General features: G+C 48.8%; 1 protein-coding gene across 1 annotated transcript in view; it reads right to left on the bottom strand.

The window, feature by feature from the left end:
- Window positions 1–24,856, bottom strand: part of ACAP3 (ArfGAP with coiled-coil, ankyrin repeat and PH domains 3) — a 73,146-nt gene that overhangs the window by 22,055 nt on the left and 26,235 nt on the right. Inside the window, 12 exon segments of the mRNA XM_063417320.1 lie at window positions 1,090–1,141; window positions 1,625–1,737; window positions 6,578–6,589; window positions 8,548–8,622; window positions 10,130–10,225; window positions 10,963–11,007; window positions 13,239–13,334; window positions 13,336–13,356; window positions 13,358–13,424; window positions 15,013–15,071; window positions 18,541–18,594; window positions 20,503–20,622. Of these exon segments, the coding sequence (XP_063273390.1) occupies window positions 1,090–1,141; window positions 1,625–1,737; window positions 6,578–6,589; window positions 8,548–8,622; window positions 10,130–10,225; window positions 10,963–11,007; window positions 13,239–13,334; window positions 13,336–13,356; window positions 13,358–13,424; window positions 15,013–15,071; window positions 18,541–18,594; window positions 20,503–20,622 (810 nt within the window).

Raw genomic sequence — 24,856 nt, 5'->3', positions numbered from 1 at the left:
ATTCCTGCCCAGACCCTCCAAACCTTTCCCAAATCCTCCAAATTCCTGCCCAGACCCTCCAAATTCCTGCCCGAACCCTTCAAAGTCCCTCCTGCCCAAACCCGGCAAAATTCCTGCCCCAAATCCTCAAAATTCCTGCCCAGACCCTCCAAATTCCTGCCCCAAATCCTCCAAATTCCTGCCCCAAATCCTCCAAATTCCTGCCCCAAATCCTCCAAATTCCTGCCCCAAATCCTCCAAATTCCTGCCCCAACCCTCCAAATTCCTGTCCCAAACCCTCCAAATTCCTGCCCCAAACCCTCCAAATTCCTGCCCCAAATCCTCCAAATTCCTGCCCAGACCATCCAAATTCCTGCCCCAAATCCTCCAAAGTCCTGCCCAGACCCTCCAAACTCCCTCCTGTCCAAACCTGGCAAAATTCCTCACAAATCCTCCAAACTTGCTCTTTTCCAAACCCTCCAAACTCCCTCCTGTCCAAACCTTCCAAATTCCTGCCCAGACCCTCCAAACTGCCCCAAATCCTCCAAATTCCTGTCCAAACCTTCCAAATTCCTGCCCAGACCCTCCAAAGTCCCTCCTGCCCAAACCCTCCAAATTCCTCCCAAATCCTCCAAACTCCTTCCTGCCCAGACCCTCCAAATTCCTGCCCCAAATCCTCCAAACCTTTCCCAAATCCTCCAAATTCCTGCCCAGACCCTCCAAATTCCTCCCCAAATCCTCCAAATTCCTGCCCACACCCCTCAAACTCCTGCCCAAACCCCCCAAACTCAAATAAAGAATTCCTTCATAATTACTGATTAGAGAATTATTTAATAAAGAACTACTTATCAAAGAATTATTTAATAAAAACTATTTAATAGAGGATCACTTATTTAATAATTACTTATTTAATAATCACTTATTTAACAATTATTTAGGCAATAATTACTTATTAAATAATTCCTGAATAAACATTTGCTGCCCTTTCCCAAGCCTGGAGCACACCGCTGTCCCTCTGACCCAAATCCTTCTCCTGCAGGATTCCCCAGCCGGGCAGTGGGTTAATTAATTGATTAATTAATTAACCACTTGGTTAATCACCTCACTGACCTTTAGCTTCTTCTGGTAGACCAGCTGGCTGTTCTGGATGGAAAACCACCTCCTGAGGGGGGACAGACACACGGACAGACGTCATTCCCGTGAAAAATTAACTTTTTAATGAGGCTTTGGGATAAATAAATCAAATCAATTAATTAAGTGCTTCAATGAACTGTTTGTGTGTAGAGACTGCGTGTGTTTGTATGGGAAAAAACAAAAAATAAAGGTTTGGAATTAGAGATTTCTGCAGGGGTTGGATAAGAATTCCATTCTAAAAGAATTGAATTCCTCAAAATTGCTGATTTTATTCCTTTAATTTGCTATCAATGCAATCAAATTCTCCTCAGGGAGGATCTTGATCATTATTCCACCGCAAAAAGCACCAAACCAACCTCACTTTAATTATTTTAACCATTCATTTTTTAACTTTCTTCGCTCCGAATCCTCCCAGGGACAATAAAATCCCCCCAGGAGGGGAGTGCAGGGCTCAGCCCTCAGGACAGGGGGGATTATTTGGATTATTTGGATTATTTGGATTATTTCTCACCTGTTCCACGTTTTGAAGGCGTTGCTGGCCCTCTTGAACAGGTAACCCTCCATCACCACCCCGTTGGGGGCGTCCACGTTGAATTCCACCTTGGAATCATCGTAGGAGAAATCCTGGAAAAAAAAAAAAAGGGGAGAGGTTCAGGAGGCCGGCGGGATTCCAGGGGTCAGGCTGGGGGGGGTTAATAAACATCAAAAAATTTAAATTAAATTTAAATTTAAATTTATTTAAATAAATTTATTTAAATAATAAATTTATTAAATAAATAAATATATTTTATTTAAATAAATTTATTAAATAAATAAATCATTTTAAAATAAATTTAAATTTAAATTTAAATTTTAAATTTAATTATTATTTAAATAGTATTTAAATATTATTTAAATTATTTAAATTTAAATTCAAACAAATTTAAATTGAAAATTTCAAAATTCCCTCTTTTAAATTCCGTGAAAATCCACAGCGTTATTCCCTCAGTCGCCCATTCCAGGATAACTGAAATAATGCTGAATAAACCCGAATTTTCTCTGCAACAACTCGATTTTTACAGATGGGAAAAAACCTCCCCCAAGCCTCAGCAAGCACAGACAGGGACTCATTTCAGCTCAGCAGAGTTTCGCTATTCAAATAAAACATTCCCTACCCCAAACCTCGGCATTATTTTATTATTTTATTATTTTATCTTTTTTTTTTCTATTAACAGTGACACGGGGAATGCTCTCCCTGCTGGAGGACAAAGGATTTATCCCAAAGAATCCTCTTGAAGGATAATTCCGAGTATTGAACAATGACATCATTTCCACTCTCCCTCTTATTTACACCACAACTCCTGCAGGAAAATCGGGATTTGTGCCCGGTTTGGGCTGCTGGATTCCCAACAAAACAACCCCGAAGGAAAATTCGCATTCCCTAAAGACGCACACACACAAAATTCACTCTGAAAATCCCAAGATTTCTGTGGATCTTGGATGATCCCAGCCGGAATTTGGGGGTTTGGAGGTCAAATCCCACTCGCGACCCCTTTTGTCTCCCAGTTTTCCCCATCAAAATTCCCTTTTGTCTCCCAGTTTTCCCCACTCAATTCCCTTTTGTCTCCCAGTTTTCCCCACTCAATTCCCTTTTGTCTCCCAGTTTTCCCCACTCAATTCCCTTTTGTCTCCCAGTTTTCCCAGTGCCACGGAGCTGTTCCCTGCCCCGGAGCATCCCCAAATCCAGGGATAAACCCAGCAGCAAAGCCGAGCTCGCACCGAAGACCCACAGCTACAAAATCCTCCTTCCCGAGCCCGAAATTCCCCAATTTTGGGGTTTTTCCTTACCAGGAGATATTCCAGCCTGCCGAAAATCTTCATGCTGCCAGCTGGGAGGGAGGGAAGGAGGAGAATCCTGCTCTCCGTGTCCTGTCCCTCCTCCCGGAGCAGCATCCCCGGGGGCTGGCGGCGAGGGAGGGATTTGGGATTTTTCAGCTCTTTTTGGTTTTTTGGGTTTTTTTCCCTTTTTCTCCTCCTCTCCTTCCCTCAGGGGAAGCTCTGGCACAGAGCAGAGGATGCTCGGTGGTCCCTGGGGAGCTGCTCCCCCTTCCCCGAGGCTCCGCAAGGGGCTGGGTTAATTATCATAATTAGCAGCCGGCTGGCGGGGAGGGGAGGGGAAAGGGGGATGCGCTGCCAGGGACCCGGCAGAGCCGGGCTTTGAGCCTGGTCCGGGTCAGAGCCGGGCTGGGGAGCCCGGTCCGGGTCAGAGCCGGGCTGGGGAGCCTGGTCCGGGTCAGAGCCCGGCTTTGGGAGCCCGGTCCGGGGCAGAGCCGGGCTTTGGGAGCCCGGTCCGGGGCAGAGCCCGGCTTTGGGAGCCCGGCCCGGGGCAGAGCCCGGCTTTGGGAGCCCGGCCCGGGGCAGAGCCCGGCTTTGGGAGCCCGGCCCGGGGCAGAGCCCGGCTTTGGGAGCCCGGTCCGGGTCAGAGCCCGGCTTTGGGAGCCCGGCCCGGGGCAGAGCCCGGCTTTGGGAGCCCGGCCCGGGGCAGAGCCCGGCTTTGGGAGCCCGGCCCGGGGCAGAGCCCGGCTTTGGGAGCCCGGCCCGGGGCAGAGCCCGGCTTTGGGAGCCCGGCCCGGGGCAGAGCCCGGCTTTGGGAGCCCGGTCCGGGTCAGAGCCCGGCTTTGGGAGCCCGGCCCGGGGCAGAGCCCGGCTTTGGGAGCCCGGCCCGGGGCAGAGCCGGGCTGGGGAGCCCGGTCCGGGTCAGAGCCCGGCTTTGGGAGCCTGGTCCGGGTCAGAGCCCGGCTTTGGGAGCCCGGTCCGGGGCAGAGCCGGGCTTTGGGAGCCCGGTCCGGGGCAGAGCCCGGCTTTGGGAGCCCGGCCCGGGGCAGAGCCCGGCTTTGGGAGCCCGGCCCGGGGCAGAGCCCGGCTTTGGGAGCCCGGCCCGGGGCAGAGCCCGGCTTTGGGAGCCCGGTCCGGGTCAGAGCCCGGCTTTGGGAGCCCGGCCCGGGGCAGAGCCCGGCTTTGGGAGCCCGGCCCGGGGCAGAGCCGGGCTGGGGAGCCCGGTCCGGGTCAGAGCCCGGCTTTGGGAGCCCGGCCCGGGGCAGAGCCCGGCTTTGGGAGCCCGGCCCGGGGCAGAGCCGGGCTGGGGAACCCGGCCCGGGTCCGGGGCAGAGCCCGGCCCGGGAGCCTGGCCCGGGTCAGAGCCCGGCTTTGGGAGCCCGGCCCGGGTCCGGGGCAGAGCCTGGCCCGGGTCAGAGCCCGGCTTTGGGAGCCCGGCCCGGGTCAGAGCCCGGCTTTGGGCACCGATTCCAGCCCCGGAACCGCTGGGGACCAATTCCACCAATTCCAGCCCCAGGAATGAGTGGCACCAATTCCACCCCAGAAATCAGAGGGCATCAATTCCAGCAATTCCAGCCTCAGGAATAAGTGGGCACCAATCCCACCAATTCCAGCAATTCCAGCCCTGGGAATCGGTGGGGACCAATTCCAGCAATTCCACCCCAGAAATCAGAGGGCATCAATCCCAGTTATTCCAGCCTCAGGAACCACTGGGCACCAATTCCAGCTATTCCAGTCCCAGGAACCAGTGGGGACCAATTCCACCAATTCCAGCCCCAGGAATCAGAGGGCACCAATTCCAGCAATCCCAGCAATTCCAACCCCAGGAATCAGAGGGCACCAATTCCAGCAATTCCAGCAATCCCAAAAATTCCAGCTCCAGGAATCAGAGGGCACCAATTCCAGCAATCCCAGCAATTCCACCCCAGGAACCAGAGGGCACCAATCCCAGCAATTCCAGAAATCCCCAAAATTCCAGCCCCAGGAATCCGAGGGCACCAATTCCAGCAATCCCAGCAATCCCAAAAATTCCATCCCAGGAATCAGAGGGCACCAATCCCTTTTTGTTAGCTAGAATTCACACTTTGTGAGACGGTACCACAGATGAGAATTAATAAATTACAATTAACAAAGAATTAATCCGAGCCCTGAACCACATCCCGAGTGTTTAACCCCGGCTCTAAGAGAGGAGCAGACAAAACCCCCAGTGAGGATGCCCAGGGCCCCTCCAGCCTCGGGGGTTTTGCATCCTGATCGATCCTGAGGCTTTAATTTCTCCTTTTCCCTGCTGGAGCCCTCATCCCCTGCTGGTCAGGGAGAAAACTCCGCCCTGGAGGGGTTTGGAGCCCCTCGGGATGGGAGAAAACTCCATCCTGGAGGGGTTTGGAGCCCCTCTGGATGAAATCCTCGCCCTGGAGGGGTTTGGAGCCCCTCGGGATGGGAGAAAAAAAACTCCTCCCTGGAGGAGTTTGGAGCCCCTCGGGATGGGAGAAAACTCCATCCTGGAGGGGTTTGGAGCCCCTCTGGATGGGAGGAAACTCCATCCTGGAGGGGTTTGGAGCCCCCCTGGATGGGAGAAAACTCCGCCCTGGAGGGGTTTGGAGCCCCTCTGGATGAAATCCTCACCCTGGAGGGGTTTGGAGCCCCTCGGGATGGAATCCTCGCCCTGGAGGGGTTTGGAGCCCCTCGGGATGGAATCCTCACCCTGGAGGGGTTTGGAGCCCCTCTGGATGAAATCCTCACCCTGGAGGGGTTTGGAGCCCCTCGGGATGAAATCCTCGCCCTGGAGGGGTTTGGAGCCCCCCTGGATGAAATCCTCACCCTGGAGGGGTTTGGAGCCCCCCTGGATGAAATCCTCGCCCTGGAGGGGTTTGGAGCCCCCCTGGATGGAATCCTGGCTCCGAGGGGTCCCAGAGGGGTTCACCCCTCGCTCCTCTCCCCATCCGTGCCAGGGACGGGCTCTGCCCACGGCTCCCATTCCCATTCCACGGCTCGGGGGACTGGGATCAGATCCCTTCTCAGGGATCCAGATTAATATACAGATAATATATAATATATAAGCTATATAAGCTATAATACACAATTTATAATACACAATATATAATACACAATATACAATACACAATATATGATATATATAATATAACATATCATATAATAGATATTGTATAACCTATATTATATAATAGATATTGCATAATATATAATATCACATTATATAATATATAATGTATTATATAATATATAATGTATTATATAATATATAATGTATTATATAATATATAATGTATTATATAATATATAAGATTATATACTTATATATTATATTAATAATATATGTGATGATCTATATATTGTATACTATACATTATATACTATATGTAAAATATAATATAAAGCATAAAATATAAAGTATAAAGTATAAAATATAATATCTATAAAATACAATGTGTAATATATAATGTGTAATATCATATATCATAAAAAATATACAATCTATTATATATTATATATCATATAATTATATATTTTATATAATATAATTATATATTATATATAATGTATATATATAATATATATACAGTATATATAATATATTATATTATATATATTATATATATTATATATTATATATGCAGGAGGGACTCACCTGCAGCAGGGTCTGGCAGCGAGGCAGGCAGCAGGGGAGAGAAAAAAATCAGATTAATTTGAGTTTCCTGCCACCTTTGGGGTTTCCAAGGGTGGAAAACCTGAGATGGCTCAGCTTGAGAAAATAAATAAATCGTAATTCCATAAATCACAATTTAATAAATAATAATTCCACAATTCCCAATTTAATAACTCATAATTTCATAAATAATAATGCCATAAAATAATATAATAACTCAATATTCCAAAGTCATCAATTCATAAATCACAATTCCATAAAAATAGAATAAATCAATATTTAAATCGATATTCAAAACTCATCGTTTCATAAATCACAATTCCATAAAAATATAATAAATCAAAATTCCGTGAATCAGAATTTCATATATCTTAATTCCATAAAAATAATATAATAAATCAAAATTCCACGAGTCGGAATTTCAGATATCCTAATTCCATAAAAATAATATAATAAATCAAAATTCCGTGAATCAGAATTTCAGATATCCTAATTCCATAAAAATAATATAATAAATCAAAATTCCACGAGTCGGAATTTCAGATATCCTAATTCCATAAAAATAATATAATAAATCAAAATTCCATGAATCAGAATTTCATATATCTTAATTCCATAAAATAATACAATAAATCAAAATTCCACGAGTCGGAATTTCATATATCCTAATTCCATAAAAATAATATAATAAATCAAAATTCCTCTAATCGGAATTTGATATATCCCAATTGAATAAATCCCATCTTTGCCTCGGAGGCGCTTCCAGGGTTGAAATCCTCAGCAGCAAAAGGGGAAGAAAAACCCAGGACAGGTCAAAAAAAACCCCAAAAAAACAAAACAAACCCAGGTGCTCCAGGAGGGACCTGGGGACACCCAGAAAAATCAGGAAAATCCTGAATTAGGGGTTCCAGCATCCACAGGGGATTCAGGATATCCAGGAAATTCAGGAAAATTCTGAATTGGGGGTTCCAGCATCCACAGGGGATTCAGGGATATCCAGAAAAATCAGGAAAATTCTGAATTGGGGGTTCCAGCATCCACAGGGGCCTCAGGGATATCCAGAAAAATCAGGAAAATTCTGAATTGGGGGTTGCAGCATCCACAGGGGATTCAGGGATATCCAGAAAAATCAGGAAAATCCTGGATTAGGGGTTCCAGCATCCACAGGGGACTCAGGGATATCCAGAAAAGTTAGGAAAATTCTGGATTGGAACGAGCTGGAGCTGCCCAGCAGCCACAGGGGACTCAGGGACACACAGAAAAATCAGGAAAATTTTGAATTTCAAGTGGTTGGAGCTGCCCAGCAGCCACAGGGGACTCAGGGATATCCAGGAAATTCAGGAAAATTCTGGATTAGGAGTTCCAGCATCCAGAAGGGATTCAGGACACCCAGAAAAATCAGGAAAATCCTGGATTGGAGGCTCCAGCATCCACAAGGAATTCAGGACACCCAGGAAATTCAGGAAAATCCTGGATTAGGGGTTTCAGCATCCACAGGGGATTCAGGGATGTCCAGAAAATCAGGAAAATCCTGGATTTGAGCTTCCAGCATCCACAGGGGACTCAGGGATATTCAGAAAAATCAGGAAAATTCTGGATTAGGGGTTGCAGCATCCACAGGGGATTCAGGATATCCAGAAAATCAGGAAAATTCTGAATTAGGGGTTCCAGCATCCACAGGGGACTCAGGGATATCCAGAAAAGTTAGGAAAAATCTGGATTGGAACGAGCTGGAGCTGCCCAGCAGCCACAGGGGACTCAGGGACACACAGAAAAATCAGGAAAATTTTGAATTTCAAGTGGTTGGAGCTGCCCAGCAGCCACAGGGGACTCAGGGATATCCAGGAAATTCAGGAAAATCTGGAATTAGGGGTTCCAGCATCCACCAGAGACTCAGGGACACCCAGGAAATTGAGGAAAATCCCGGATTTGAGGCAGGATTTGGGACTCACCCTCTGCTGGATCAGGGCGTGCTTGTGCTCCATCTCCCTCTTCTCCACGGCTGAGTCGATCACCAGCTGGTCCAGCTGGGGAAAAAGGGGGAAAATCAGGAGGGGATTGAGGAGAGAGCCCGAAGCCCCAAATCCCCAAAAAGAGGGGGAAAAAAGGAGAAAAAGGGGAAAAAATGGGGGGAAAGGGAGAGAGGGAAAAGGAGGGAGAGAGAGGGGGAAAAAAGGGAGAGAGAGGGGGAAAAAAAAGGGGGAGAGAGAGGGGGAAATAAAGGGGGAGAGGGGGAAATAAAGGGGGAGAGGGGGAAATAAAGGGGGAGAGGGGGAAATAAAGGGGGAGAGGGGGAAATAAAGGGGGAGAGGGGGAAATAAAGGGGGAGAGGGGGAAAAAAAGGGGGAGAGGGGGAAAAAAAAGGGGAACAGGGGGAAAAAAAAAGGGGGGAGAGGGAAATTGAGGAAAAAAGAGCAAAAAAGGAGGAAAAAAGAGGCAAAAGAGGGGAAGAAGAGGAGGAAAAGGAGGCCAGAAAAAGGAGGAAAAGAGAGGCAAAAAGGAGGTAAAGAGCCAAAAAGAGGCAAAGAGGGACAAAAAGGGACAAAAAGGTGACATTTGTGCAGCCCTCCCCCAGCACCCCAGGGCGATGCTCCAGGGGGTGACCCTGCCTCTGTCCCTGTCCCCTGTCCCCATGTCCCTGTCCCCATGTTCCTGTCCCTCCCTCTGTCCTCATGTCCCTGTCCCCTGTCCCCTGTCCCCGTGTCCCTCCCTCTGTCCCTGTCCCTATGTCCCCATGTCCCCTGTCCCTGTCCCCTCACCTCGGTGGCCAGTTTCTTCATGTACGGCTCCAGCTGGTGCAGGTTCCTGTCCCTGTCCCCATGTCCCTGTCCCTGTCCCCATGTCCCCTGTCCCTGTCCCCCTGTCCCCTGTCCCCATGTCCCCTGTCCCTGTCCCCCTGTCCCTGTCCCCTCACCTCGGTGGCCAGTTTCTTCATGTAGGGCTCCAGCTGGTGCAGGAGGCTGTGTCCCTGTCCCTGTCCCCTGTCCCTATGTCCCCATGTCCCTGTCCCCATGTCCCTGTCCCCATGACCCTGTCCCTGTCCCCATCTCCCTGTCCCCTGTCCCCATGTCCCCTGTCCCTGCCCCCTGTCCATGTCCCCTCACCTCAGTGGCCAGTTTCTTCATGTAGGGCTCCAGCTGGTGCAGGAGGCTTTGTCCCTGTCCCCATGTCCCTGTCCCTGTCCCTGTCCCCTGTCCCCAGTCCCTGTCCCCATGTCCCTGCCCCCTGTCCCTGTCCCCATGTCCCTGTCCCCTCACCTCGGTGGCCAGTTTCTTCATGTACGGCTCCAGCTGGTGCAGGAGGCTTTGTCCCTGTCCCTGTCCCCATGTCCCTGTCCCCATGTCCCTGTCCCCATGTCCCTGTCCCCATGTCCCCATGTCCCTGTCCCCATGTCCCTGTCCCCATGTCCCCCTGTCCCTGTCCCCTCACCTCGGTGGCCAGTTTCTTCATGTAGGGCTCCAGCTGGTGCAGGAGGCTGTGTCCCTGTCCCTGTCCCCATGTCCCTGTCCCCTGTCCCTGTCCCTGTCCCCTCACCTCGGTGGCCAGTTTCTTCATGTAGGGCTCCAGCTGGTGCAGGAGGTTGTGGCCCTGCTGGAAGAAGGTGAACTGGGCGTGCATGAAGGACAACATCTGTGGGGAGAGAGAGAGCAGCTGCACCCACGGGGAAAAACAGCCAAAAAATGGGTTTAACCCTGGTTTTTTTGACTTTCCCCAAGCAAATTCTCTTTTTTCTCCTCCCTTCCACTTCACTCTGGGCACAAAGTTTCATCGGGCTGAGTAAAAACCCCTCATTCTTATTTCCCAACAACAACAAAAAATTGGTTTAACCCTTTCTTTTTGACTTTCCCCAAGCAATTTTTCCCATTTCCACTTCACTCTGGGCACAAAGTTTCATTGGGCTGAGTAAAAAACCCTCATTCTTATTTCCCAACAACAAAAAAATGGGTTTAACCTGTTATTTTTGACTTTCCCCAAGCAATTTCTCTTTTTTCTCCTCCCTTCCACTTCACTTTAGGCACAAAACTCTCCTGGGGCAGAGTAAAACCCTCATCCCTCTTTCCCCACCAAAAACAAAATGGGTTTAACCCTTTATTTTTTATTTTCCCAAAACAATTTATCCCCATTCTTCTTCCTTCCACTTCACTCTGGGCCCAAAGTTTCCTGGGGCTGAGTAAAAAACTCTCATCCTTTTATCCCAACAATAAAAAAAAATGGGTTTAACCCTTTATTTTTGATTTTCCCTGATCAATTTATCCCTTTTTCTCCTCCCTTCCAATTCGCTGTGGGCTCAGAGAAGGGAAAGCAGCTCCCTGCGCCCTGAAAATCCCCCCAAAAAATGGGATTTGCTCCCTCCCTGCAGCTCTTACCGCGTCCAGGATCTCGAATTTCTTCTTGGCCTGCAGCACGTTGATCTGTGAGGGGAAAAATGCAGAAAATCCAAAAATCCAACCTCAGCACCAGCGGCAAATCCAGCCTGGAATGCCCCAAATCCACCGGGAAATGCCCCAAAAATCCACCGGGAAATGCCCAAAAATCCAGCCTGGGAATGCCCCAAAAATCCACCGGGAAATGCCCCAAAATCCAGCCTGGGAATGCCCCAAAAATCCACCTGGAAATGGCCAAAATCCAGCCCGGGAATGCCCCAAAATCCAGCCCGGGAATGCCCCAAAATCCAGCCTGGGAATGCCCCAAAAATCCACTGGGAAATGCCCCAAAATCCAGCCTGGAAATGCCCCAAAAATCCACCCTGGGAATGCCCCAAAAATCCAACCTGGGAATGCCCCAAATCCAGCCTGGGAATGCCCCAAAAATCCAACCTGGGAATGCCCCAAAAATCCACCGGGAAATGCCCCAAATCCATGGGAAACACCCCAAAATCCAGCCTGGGAATGCCCCAAATCCACTGGGAAATGCCCCAAAATCCAGCCTGGGAATGCCCAGAATATTCCATTTTCCTGTGATTTTTAGGGACAAAATCCCTGAAATTTTGATCAGCTGCAGGCTGCTGATAAATCCACAGCTGACCCCTGGCTGGGAACTGCTGCTGATGGCTCAGAAAATTCTGTGATTTTGTGATTTTTAGGGACAAAAATCCCTACAATCATCACTTTTATCAGCTGCAGGCTGCAGGGCTGATCCCTGGGTGGGAACTGCTACTCATGGCTCAGAAAATTCCATTTTCCTGTGATTTTTAGGGACAAAAACCCTAAAATGATCCGTTTTATCAGCTGCAGGCTGCTGATAAATCCACAGCTGACCCCTGGCTGGGAACTGCTGCTCATGGCTCAGAAAATTCTGTGATTTTGCGATTTTTAGGGACAAAATCCCTGAAATGATCACTTTGATCAGCTGCAGGCTGCTGATAAAGCCAAGGGTCATCCCTGGGTGGGAACTGCTGCTCATGGCTCAGAAAATTCCATTTTCCTGTGATTTTTAGGGACAAAATCCCTGAAATTTTGATCAGCTGCAGGCTGCTGATAAATCCACAGCTGACCCCTGGGTGGGAGCTGCTCCTCATGGCTCAGAAAATTCTGTGATTTTGTGATTTTTAGGGACAAAATCCCTACAATCATCACTTTTATCAGCTGCAGGCTGCTGATAAATCCACAGCTGACCCCTGGCTGGGAGCTGCTCCTCATGGCTCAAAATATTTCGTGATTTTGTGATTTTTAGGGACAAAATGCCTGAAATTTTGATCAGCTGCAGGCTGCTGATAAATCCACAGCTGACCCCTGGCTGGGAACTGCTGCTCATGGCTCAGAAAATTCTGTGATTTTGTGATTTTTAGGGACAAAATCCCTGAAATTATCACTTTGATCAGCTGCAGGCTGCTGATAAATCCACAGCTGACCCCTGGCTGGGAACTGCTGCTCATGGCTCAGAAAATTCCTTTTTCCTGTGATTTTTAGGGACAAAATCCCTGAAATGATCACTTTGATCAGCTGCAGGCTGCTGATAAATCCACAGCTGACCCCTGGCTGGGAACTGCTGCTCATGGCTCAAAATATTTCGTGATTTTGTGATTTTTAGGGACAAAATCCCTGAAATTATCACTTTTATCAGCTGCAGGCTGCTGATAAATCCACAGCTGACCCCTGGCTGGGAACTGCTGCTGATGGCTCAGAAAATTCTGTGATTTTGTGATTTTTAGCGACAAAATCCCTGAAATTTTGATCAGCTGCAGGCTGCTGATAAATCCACAGCTCATGGCTCAGAAAATTCTGTGATTTTGTGATTTTTAGGGACAAAATCCCTGAAATGATCACTTTGATCAGCTGCAGACTGCCAGGACTTATCCCTGGGAGGGAGCTGCTCCTCGCGGCTCAGAAAATTCTGTGATTTTGTGATTTTTAGGGACAAAATCCCTGAAATGATCACTTTGATCAGCTGCAGGCTGCTGATAAATCCACAGCTGACCCCTGGCTGGGAACTGCTCCTCATGGCTCAGAAAATTCCTTTTTCCTGTGATTTTTAGGGACAAAATCCCTGAAATTATCACTTTGATCAGCTGCAGGCTGCTGCTAAATCCACAGCTGACCCCTGGCTGGGAACTGCTCCTCACACCTCAGAAAATCCCATTTTTTTGGTGCTTTTTAGGGCCAAACCCCATCCCCAAACCCCCCCAGGAGGGCAGGTTGCCCACCTGCAGGACGTAGTCCAGGGCCAGGTGCCTGAAGCATTTCCTGGCCATGCTCAGGGTGCCCGTGGCCTCCTCCACCTCGTGGGGTTTGTGGCGCGGGCGCCTGCGCGTTCTTCACCAGGGGAGATCTCCATGTCCTCCCGCACCTTGTCAAACTGCTTCTTGGTCTCCTTGAACTTCCTCACGTCACTGGGGGAATGGGGGAAATTGGGGAAAATTGGTGAAAAATTGGGAGGAAATTGGGGAAAAATGGGGAGGAAATGGGGAGGAAATGGGGAGGAAAATGGGGAGGAAATGGGGAGGAAATGGGGAGGAAATGGGGAGGAAATGGGGAGGAAATGGGGAGGAAATGGGGAGGAAATGGGGAGGAAATGGGGAGGAAAAATTGGGGAAAAAATTGGGGAAAAAATTGGGGAAAAAATTGGGGAAAAAATTGGGGAAAAAATTGGGGAAAAAATTGGGGGAAAATTGGGGGGGGAATTGGGGGGAAAAGGGGGAGAAAAGGGGGAAAAATTCGGGAGAAAGTGGGGAGAAAGTGGGGGAGAAAGTGGGGGAGAAAGTGGGGGAGAAAGTGGGGGAGAAAGTGGGGGGAGAAAGTGGGGGAGAAAGTGGGGGAGAAAGTGGGGGAGAAAGTGGGGGAGAAAGTGGGGGAGAAAGTGGGGGAGAAAGTGGGGGAGAAAGTGGGGGAGAAAGTGGGGGAGAAAGTGGGGGAGAAAGTGGGGGAGAAAGTGGGAGGAAATTGGGGAAAAATTGGGGGGGGAATTGGGGGGAAAAGGGGGAGAAAATGGGGAGAAATTCGGGAGAAAATGGGGGAGAAAATGGGGGAGAAAATATTGGGGGAGAAATTATTGGGGGAGAAATTATTGGGGGAGAAATTATTGGGGGAGAAATTATTGGGGGAGAAATTATTGGGGGAGAAATTATTGGGGGAGAAATTATTGGGGGAGAAATTATTGGGGGAGAAATTATTGGGGGAGAAATTATTGGGGGAGAAATTATTGGGGGAGAAATTATTGGGGGAGAATTATTGGGGAGAAATTATTGGGGGAGAAATTATTGGGGGAGAAATTGGGGAAAAAATTGGGGAAAAAATTGGGGGAAAAAATGGGGAAAAAATTGGGGAAAAAATTGGGGAAAAATTGGGGAAAAAATTGGGGAAAAAATTGGGGAAAAAATTGGGGAAATTTAGGGGGGAAACGGGGAGAAAACAGGGTTAGAAAAATGAGAATAAAGTGTGGGTGCCAGCAGGATCCCAGCTCAGCCATCCCAGCTTCAACCAGTCTTTCTTTAGAGAGTTGGGAGGGAAAGATTTATTATTATTATCATTATCATCATTATCATCATTATCATTATTGCTTTATTTTAGTATTTTTGGGTTTATTTTATTACTATTATTATTGGGATCTGAACTTTGGGATGAGTTTATCCTGCAGATGGATTTTGGGATGGGTTTATCCTGCAGAAGGATTTTGGGATGAATTCATCCTGCAGAAGGATTTTGGGTTTGTCCTGCAGAAGGATTTTGGGATGAATTCATCCTGCAGAAGGATTTTGGGATGAATTCATCCTGCAGAAGGATTTTGGGATGAATTCATCCTGCAGAAGGATTTTGGTTTATCCTGCAGAAGGATTTTGGGATGGGTTTATCCTGCAGAAGGATTTTGGTTTATCCTGCAGGGAGGTTCTGGTCCCGCTCCCAGCACACGCAGGACTCGTGGAATGGGAACCTCAGGAAGCTGAAAAATCAAAAGGAAAAGACAAAACACTAAAAACTCACTCCTTGACAAAATTGTGCAGCTGCTGCCGGACCGACCTCTGCGCCTGGTCAAAGAGGATCTGCAAGAGAGAAGGGGAAAAAATTAATTATTTTGAAGAAGGGGAATAATATGAATTATTTTGAAGAAGGGGAAAAAATGAATTATTTTGAAGAAGGGGAAAAAATGAATTATTTTGAAGAAGGGGAATAATATGAATTATTTTGAAGAAGGGGAATAATATCAATTCTTTTGAGAAACGGAAAAATATCAATTCTTTTGAAGAAAGGGAAAAACATCAATTCTTTTGCAGAAAGGGAAAAATATCAATTCTTTTGCAGAAAGGGAAAAATATCAATTCTTTTGAGGAAGGGAAAAATATCAATTCTTTTGAAGAAAGAGATAAATATCAATTCTTTTGCAGCATGGAAATGTGGAGGAGTCAGAAAATTCATGAGCACTCTCGAAGACCTTGAGTGTGAGGGACTCCAAAAACTCCCGGGCTTAGTGGGGCTGATTAATTAGTGCCTGTCAGGATAATTAAAAACCTCCCATCCCGAATTCCTGTTTTGGCCGTGCCAATCCCATCCCAAATTCCCGATTTTCAATCCCATCCCGAATTCCCAGTTTTTCCAGAGGAGGGCACTGGAGCCCCAGCGCTGCATCCCAGGAAAGAGGGAAGAGCCCAAACCGCGCTGAGAGGCTGCCAGCAGGAGGATATTTATATTTATATTTATATTTATATTTATATTTATATTTATATTTATATTTATATTTATATTTATATTTATACTTATATTTATATTTATATTTACTTATATATTCACTTATATCTATACTATATGTTATATATTATATGTTATATATTATATACTATATATTATATATAACATATAATTATTATATTATTATATTATATTTTATTCTTTTATTATATTATGTTATTATTTTATTCTTTTATTATATTATTATATTGTTATATTGTACCTATATCCATACTTATATCCATATTTATATTCACTTATTTATACTTATATTTATATTCACTTATTTATACTCACTTATTTATACTTATATTTATATTTACTTATTTATACCTATATCTACATTTATACCTATATCTATATCTATATTTATATTTATATTTATATTTTTTGCGCTGCTTTCCTTTGCCACAGTCCCACCTCCGCTCTGCTGTGCCGTGATCGGCAAATCCCAGCCCAGCCCGGGACTGGGACACAAATCCCAGCCCAGCCCAGGACTGGGACACAAATCCCAGCCCGGGACTGGGACACAAATCCCAGCCCAGGACAGGACTGGGACACAAATCCCAGCCCAGGACAGGACTGGGACACAAATCCCAGCCCAGGACAGGACAGGGACACAAATCCCAGCCCAGGACAGGACTGGGACACAAATCCCAGCCCAGGACAGGACTGGGACACAAATCCCAGCCCAGGACTGGGACACAAATCCCAGCCCGGGACTGGGACACAAATCCCAGCCCAGGACAGGACTGGGACACAAATCCCAGCCCAGGACAGGACTGGGACACAAATCCCAGCCCAGGACAGGACTGGGACACAAATCCCAGCCCAGGACAGGACTGGGACACAAATCCCAGCCCAGGACAGGACAGGGACACAAATCCCAGCCCAGGACAGGACTGGGACACAAATCCCAGCCCAGGACTGGGACACAAATCCCAGCCCGGGACTGGGACACAAATCCCAGCCCAGGACAGGACTGGGACACAAATCCCAGCCCAGGACAGGACTGGGACACAAATCCCAGCCCAGGACAGGACTGGGACACAAATCCCAGCCCAGGACAGGACTGGGACACAAATCCCAGCCCAGGACAGGACTGGGACACAAATCCCAGCCCAGGACAGGACTGGGACACAAATCCCAGCCCAGGACAGGACTGGGACACAAATCCCAGCCCAGGACAGGACTGGGACACAAATCCCAGCCCAGCCCAGGACTGGGACACAAATCCCAGCCCAGCCCAGGACTGGGACAGGACAGGGACACAAATCCCAGCCCAGGACAGGGACACAAATCCCAGCCCAGGACTGGGACACAAATCCCAGCCCAGCCCAGGACAGGACTGGGACACAAATCCCAGCCCAGGACTGGGACACAAATCCCAGCCCAGCCCAGGACAGGACTGGGACACAAATCCCAGCCCGGGACTGGGACACAAATCCCAGCCCGGGACTGGGACACAAATCCCAGCCCGGGACTGGGACACAAATCCCAGCCCGGGACTGGGACACAAATCCCAGCCCAGGACTGGGACACAAATCCCAGCCCAGCCCAGGACTGGGACACAAATCCCAGCCCAGCCCAGGACTGGGACACAAATCCCAGCCCAGGACTGGGACACAAATCCCAGCCCAGCCCAGGACTGGGACACAAATCCCAGCCCAGCCCAGGACTGGGACACAAATCCCAGCCCAGCCCAGGACTGGGACACAAATCCCAGCCCAGCCCAGGACTGGGACACAAATCCCAGCCCAGCCCAGGACTGGGACACAAATCCCAGCCCGGGACAGGACTGGGACACAAATCCCAGCCCAGGACAGGGACACAAATCCCAGCCCAGGACAGGACTGGGACACAAATCCCAGCCCAGCCCAGGACTGGGACACAAATCCCAGCCCAGGACAGGGACACAAATCCCCCTTTCCTCCCCTCCAACCCTCCCCAGGTTTCTGCAGAGCTGCTCTGGCAGAACCTTCCCCACATTTTCCTTTTTCTGCCCGGGGATAAAAATCCTTTCTGCACCACTGGGGAACTGCTGGGAGGGACCGGCTGCAGCTTTTCCTGCAGCTGCAGCTTTTCCTGCAGCTTTTCCTGCAGCTTTTCCTGCAGCCGCAGCTTTTCCTGCAGCCGCAGCCTCTCCTGCAGCCGCAGCCTCTCCTGCAGCCGCAGCCTCTCCTGCAGCCGCAGCCTCTCCTGCAGCCGCAGCCTCTCCTGCAGCCGCAGCCTCTCCTGCAGCCGCAGCCTCTCCTGCAGCCGCAGCCTCTCCTGCAGCTGCAGCCTCTCCTGCAGCCTCTACTGCAGCTGCAGCCACTCCTGCAGCTCTCCCTGCAGCCGCAGCCTCCCCTGCAGCAGCTTTGTTGCATTTCAGAGCCTGACGGGCTCTGACAGGGCCCTCGTGGCCAAAAGTGGGTCAGGCAGAGCTGCAGCTCCTGCACTCTAAACAACTTCTGTGCCGTGGCAGGTAAAGGAATTAGAAAAGAAAGGAATAATCAAAGATTTTTAAAGATGTTTAAAAGATTTTCAAAATTTTTTTAGAGATTTTTTTAGAGATTTTTTAGAGATTTTTTTAGAGATTTTTTTAGAGATTTTTTTAGAGATTTTTTTAGAGATTTTTTTAGAGATTTTTTTAGAGATTTTTTTAGAGATTTTTTTAGAGATTTTTTTAAAGATTTATAAGATCAGGCCTGCTCTGCCTGTCGTGGGTTGCAGTGCAAGGTGTGACCAACAGTTTGTGTTCTATTACCAGTTAAAACCAGTCGGGAGGAAGCAGCTGATCCTTACCATGTGATAATTGATCATTTCCTGCAGGCTGTCCCCAAATTTATCCAGGCACTCCTGCAAAAACAAAACAAAACAAAATAAAAATAATACAAAATAAAAAATAAAAATAGAAATAAAATTTTTAAAAAATAAATTAAAAAAAATAAATTAAAAAGAAAAAGAAATAAATATAAAATGAAAAAGAAATAAAATTAAAAATAAATAAATATTAAAATAAAAATAAATAAAAAATAAAAGAAATAAATTTAAAAATAATAAATAATAAATAGAAATAAAAAGGTAAAAATAAAAGTAAAAGTAAAAATAAAAGTAAAAGTAAAAATAAAAGTAAAAGTAAAAGTAAAAATAAAAATAAAAATAAAAGTAAAAATAAAAGTAAAAGTAAAAATAAAAGTAAAAGTAAAAATAAAAGTAAAAGTAAAAGTAAAAATAAAAATAAAAGTAAAAATAAAAATAAAAGTAAAAATAAAAATAAAAGTAAAAATAAAAAAATTAAATAAAAATAAAAATAAAAATAAAAAATAAAATAAAAAAAAATAGAAATAGAAATAGAAATAGAAATAGAAATAGAAATAGAAATAGAAATAGAAATAGAAATAGAAATAGAAATAGAAATAGAAATAGAAATAGAAATAGAAATAGAAATAGAAATAGAAATAGAAATAGAAATAGAAATAGAAATAGAAATAGAAATAGAAATAGAAATAGAAATAGAAATAGAAATAGAAATAGAAATAAAAATAAAAATGTGAAGAGGAGCAGCTGCCCCTCCTGGCCAGGGCTGAGGGAGGGGCTCAGGAAGGCCGGGAGGGGTCTGAGCCCCCTGAGCCTCTCCCTGCCCGCCCAGGGCTGAGCTCGGCGTGGGCACCTCCCAAATCCAGCGCCCACTGACCCGGGTACAACAACCCCTGGGTGTGCCTGGGCCTCGCCCTGACCCTCCAGCCTGGAGTTAGCAGAGACTCTGCACCCCCAAACCCCAAATCTGATCTGAGGTGATCTCACCCTGACCTTCCAGCCTGGAGTTAAACACTCTGCACCCCCAAACCCCAAATCTCATCTGCCTGCACCTCACCCTGACCTTCCAGCCCAGAGTCAGATAAGACTCTGCATCCCCAAATCTCATCTGAAATGCATCTCTGACCTTCCAGCCTGGAGTTAAACACTCTGCACCTCCAAACACCAAATCTGATTAGAGGTGATCTCACCCTGACCTTCCAGCCTGGAGTTAGCAGAGACTCTGCACCCCCAAACCCCAAATCTGATTTGAGGTGCATCTCTGACCTTCCAGCCTGGAGTTAAACAGTCTGCACCCCCAAATCCCAAATCTCCTCTGAGGTGATCTCACCCTGACCCTCCAGCCTGGAGTTAAACACTCTGCACCCCCAAACCCCAAATTTGCTGAAGCAGCGTGAGGGGCTGGGATTTGTGACCCACCCCCAGCAGGAGGATCGGGGCAGTGCCCAGCCCTTCCTGTGCCAGGAACAGGGATCAGCAGGGATCTGAAGAGCCCCCAGCCCTCTTTGTGCCAGGAACAGGGATCGGGGCAGTGCCCAGCCCTTCCTGTGCCAGGAACAGGGATCAGCAGGGATCTGAAGAGCCCCCAGCCCGCCCTGTGCCAGGAACAGGGATCGGGGCAGTGCCCAGCTCCTCCTGTGCCAGGAGCAGGGATCAGCAGGGATCTGAGCATCCCCCAGCCCTCTTTGTGCCAGGAACAGGAATTTGAGCATTTCCCCAGCCCCCTGAGCAGCCCCGGCCCTGCTCCTGTCCCCCAGCCCTGCCCGTGCCCCCCAGCCCAGGCCAGCCCTGCCCGTGCCCCCTGTGCCCCCCAGCCCTGCCCGTGCCCCCAGCCCTGCCCCCCGTGCCCCCCAGCCCTGCCCTGCCCTGCCCAGCCCTGCCCGTGCCCCCCAGCCCTGCCCTGCCCGTGCCCCCCAGCCCAGCCCTGCCCGTGCCCCCCCGGCTCACCGAGATCATCTCGTCCTTCCTGCACTGCTGGGACAGGTCCCGCACGCCGCTGACAAAATGTTTGTTGGTGGTGATGTAAACCTTGCCAGCCTCGATCATGCTGCTGCAGAGCTTCACCAGCTGCAGGGGGACACGGGGACACGGGGACAGGGGGACACAGGGACAGGGGGACACAGGGACACACGGGCTCAGCACTGGGCTGGACCAGCCTGGGTTTGTCCCACCCCAGAGCTCTGGGCCAGGCGCCCGTCCTGTTCCTGCTCTGCTGGAACCTTCCTGGGCAGGACAGGGACACAAATCCCAGCCCAGGACAGGACAGGGACACAAATCCCAGCCCAGGACTGGGACACAAATCCCAGCCCAGGACAGGACAGGGACACAAATCCCAGCCCAGGACAGGGACACAAATCCCAGCCCAGGATGGGGACCCCAATCCCAATCCCAGCTCAGGACAGGACAGGGATACAAACCCCACCCTGAAGTTTGTTCTGATCCTGCAGCCCCAAAGCTTTAGGGTCTATTTTGGGGTCTGGGGTCTATTTTGGGGCCTGGGGTTTGTCCTGATCCTGCAGCCCCGAGGCTTTGGGGTCTGTTTTGGGGTCTGCTCTGTAAAAAGCTGAGCAGGTCTGAGTGCATCAATAAAAACATCCGAGGTCACACGTGGCCCCTCTGCACCCCCAGCCCTCCCCGGGCCCTGCAGACCCGAGATCCCCTCCAGACCCCGGGAAGGAAACCAAAACAGCTGCAGCTGCTGCACATCTGGAGCCCAGACTGCACCCGGGGCTTGGACAGAGCCTCTGGAAAGGAATTCCAGCCTCTCCTGCAACGTGGCAGCGTCCAGAGCACCTCTGCAAACACAGGCTGGGTCCCCGGCAGCTCAGGATTCCAATCCCCATTCCCAATCCCACTCCCAAACCCCAATCCCAAACCCCAATCCCATTCCCAAACCCCAATCCCAAACCCCAATCCCATTCCCAAACCCCAATCCCAAACCCCAATCCCAAACCCCAATCCCAAACCCCAATCCCAAACCCCAATCCCAAACCCCAATCCCAAACCCCAATCCCAAACCCCAATCCCAAACCCCAATCCCACTCCCAATCCCAAACCCCATCCCCGACCCCAATCCCTGATCCCAAACCCATTCCTGATCCCAAACCCCGATCCCAAACCCCGATCCCAAACCCCGATCCCAAAGGATTTCAGTGGAAATGGGATAAAATGTGGGGAATCTTTGGCCGAGTCACTGCCACTGTTCTCCCCGCGGTTAAGGAGGTGATAAGAGATAACAATTCACAAATGAAAGCTCAGGAAAAGCCAGAGTAAAGCCAGAGTAAAGCCGGGCTTTGTTAGGCCGGTCCTGGCAGCTCTGTGGGACCTGGGAAAGGTGGGATGGGAGGGGCTGGGCCATCCCAGCTTTATTGGGATTTATTAGGAGCGGCTCTGACGGAGCCTGGCCCAGAGTTACCCTCGGAGGAATGGACTGGAACAGGATTGGAGTGAATTTCCAGCGGTTCTGCAGCTGCAAATTCCAGCCCAGCCTGGGGCTGACGGTGACTCCAGAATTCCCAGCTCCGGGATTGCTCCAGATCCCTCCCTGCCACAGCCTGAGCAGTTCTCATCCCTTCCTCTCTAAATTTGCTTTAAATTCAGACCCCAAATCCCTCTGCAGCCTCCCCAGCACCACAACCTGAGCAATTTTCACCCCCTGATCTCTAAATCTCCTTTAAATTCAGACCCCAAATCCTCCTGAAGCCTCCCCGTGCCACAACCTGAGCAGTTTTCACCCCTTCCTCTCTAAATTTGCTTTAAATTCAGACCCCAAATCCTCCTGAAACCTCTCAGTGCCACAACCTGAGCAGTTTTCACCCTTTCCTCTCTAAATTCAGACCCCAAATCCTTCTGCAGCCTCTCAGTGCCACAACCCGAGAAGTTTTCACCCCCTGCTCTCTAAATTTGCTTTAAATTCAGGCCTCAAATCCTTCTGCAGCCTCTCAGCACCACAACCTGAGCAGTTTTCACCCCTTTCTCTCTAAATCTCCTTTAAATTCAGACGCCAAATCCTCCTGAAACCTCTCAGTGCCACAACCTGAGCAATTTTCACCCCTTCCTCTCTAAATTTGCTTTAAATTCAGATCCCAAATCTCTCTGCAGCCTCCCAGCACCACAACCCGAGGAGTTTTCACCCCCTGATCTCTAAATTTGCTTTAAATTCAGACCCAAAATCCCTCTGCAGCCTCCCCAGCACCACAAACTGAGCAATTTTCACCCCCTGATCTCTAAATCTCCTTTAAATTCAGACCCCAAATCCTCCTGAAACCTCTCAGTGCCACAACCTGAGCAGTTTTCACCCCCTGATCTATAAATTTCCTTTAAATTCAGACCCCAAATCCCTCTGCAGCCTTCCAGCACCACAAACTGAGCAGTTTTCACCCCCTGATCTCTAAATTCAGATCCCAAACCCCTCTGCAGCCTCCCAGCACCACAACTTGAGGAGTTTTCACCCCTTCCTCTCTAAATTTAGATCCCAAATCCTTCTGCAGCCTCCCAGCACCACAACCTGAGCAATTTTCACCCCTTCCTCTCTAAATTTGCTTTAAATTCAGACCTCAAATCCCTCTGCAGCCTCCCAGCACCACAACCTGAGCAATTTTCACCCCCTGCTCTCTAAATTTGCTTTAAATTCAGACCTCAGATCCCTCTGCAACCTCCCACTGCCACAACCCGAGCAGTTTTCACCCCTTCCTCTCTAAATTCAGACCCCAAGTCCCTCCCAGTGCCACCAGTGCAGACAAAGCTCTCCCAGCATGGGTAAATGGGTTTTATAGGACACAGCCTTGCCCAGGGCTGGTGGCTCCCACCCAGCTCCCTCCTCCCTCCCTCAGACAGGATTTCATCCCTGCCTGCCCGGGGGAATCTCACAGATAAAAGCCAGCAGCTCCTGGCTCCTCTCCTCGCTTTCTTTCTATTTTTGTTGTCTCAGACGAGGAGGAGCGGGGGAGGAAAAAGCCAATTTCCATCACAAGCTCAGATCTAAACGAAAAACTGGGTCCTAAAAATCACCAGGAGAATGCAGAATGGCCAGAGAGGGACAATGCCAGTGTCACATCCCTGCCTGGGCACGGCCTGGGACAGCTGGGACGTGAGGGCACCCAACAGCTCCCACCCCAAAACAGAGCCCAAACCCTCGGGGGTAGAACAAACCCCAAAACAGAGCCCAAATCCTCAGGGCTGCTGGAGCAGAACAAACCCCAAATCCCCAAAATAAACCCCAAACCCTCGGGGCTGCAGGAGCAGAACAAACTCCAAAATAGACCCCAAAGCTTTGGGGCTGCTGGAGCAAAACAAACCCCAAACCCCAAAACAGAGCCCAAACCCTCGGGGGTAGAACAAACCCCAAAATAAACCCCAAACCCTCGGGGCTGCTGGAGCAAAACAAACCCCAAAATAGACCCCAAAGCTTTGGAGCTGCAGGAATAGAACAAACCCCAAAACAGACCCCAAATCCTCAGGGCTGCTGGAGCAAAAAAAACCCCAAATCCCCAAAATAAACCCCAAACCCTCGGGGCTGCAGGAATAGAACAAATCCCCAAAATAAACCCCAAATCCTCAGGGCTGCAGGAGCAGAATAAACCCCAAAACAGACCCCAAAGATTTGGGGCTGCTGGAGTAGAACAAACCCAAAATAAACCCCAAAGCCTCAGGGCTGCAGGAACAGAATAAACCCCAAAATAGACCCCAAATCCTCGGGGGTAGAACAAACCCCAAAACAGACCCCAAAGCTTTGGGGCTGCTGGAGTAGAACAAACCCCAAACCCCAAAATAAACCCCAAAGCCTCGGGGCTGCTGGAGCAGAATAAACCCCAAAACAGACCCTAAAGATTTGGGGCTGCAGGAGCAGAACAAACCCCAAATCCCCCAAACAGACCCCAAACCCTCGGGGCTGCAGGAGCAGAACAAACTCCAAAATAGACCCCAAAGCTTTGGAGCTGCAGGAATAGAACAAACCCCAAAACAGACCCCAGAGATTTGGGGCTGCAGGAGCAGAATAAACCCCAAAACAGACCCCAAACCCTCGGGGCTGCAGGAGTAGAACAAACCCCAAATCCCCAAAATAGACCCCAAAGCTTTGGGGCTGCAGGAGCAGAATGAACCCCAAACCCCAAACCAGACCTCAGAACTTTGGGGCTGACGGAGCTGAACAAACCCCAAACCCAAAATAAACCCCAAAGCTTTGGGGCTGCAGGAATAGAACAAGCCCCAAATCCCCAAAATAAACCTTAAAGCTTTGGGGCTACAGGAGCAGAACAAACCCCAAACCCAAAATAAATCCCAAAGCTTTGGGGCTGCAGGA

The sequence above is a fragment of the Prinia subflava genome, chromosome 21, assembly GCF_021018805.1.
Source record: "Prinia subflava isolate CZ2003 ecotype Zambia chromosome 21, Cam_Psub_1.2, whole genome shotgun sequence".
Classification (NCBI taxonomy): Eukaryota; Metazoa; Chordata; class Aves; order Passeriformes; family Cisticolidae; genus Prinia; species Prinia subflava.
This window is presented reverse-complemented; position numbering and strand designations above follow the sequence as displayed.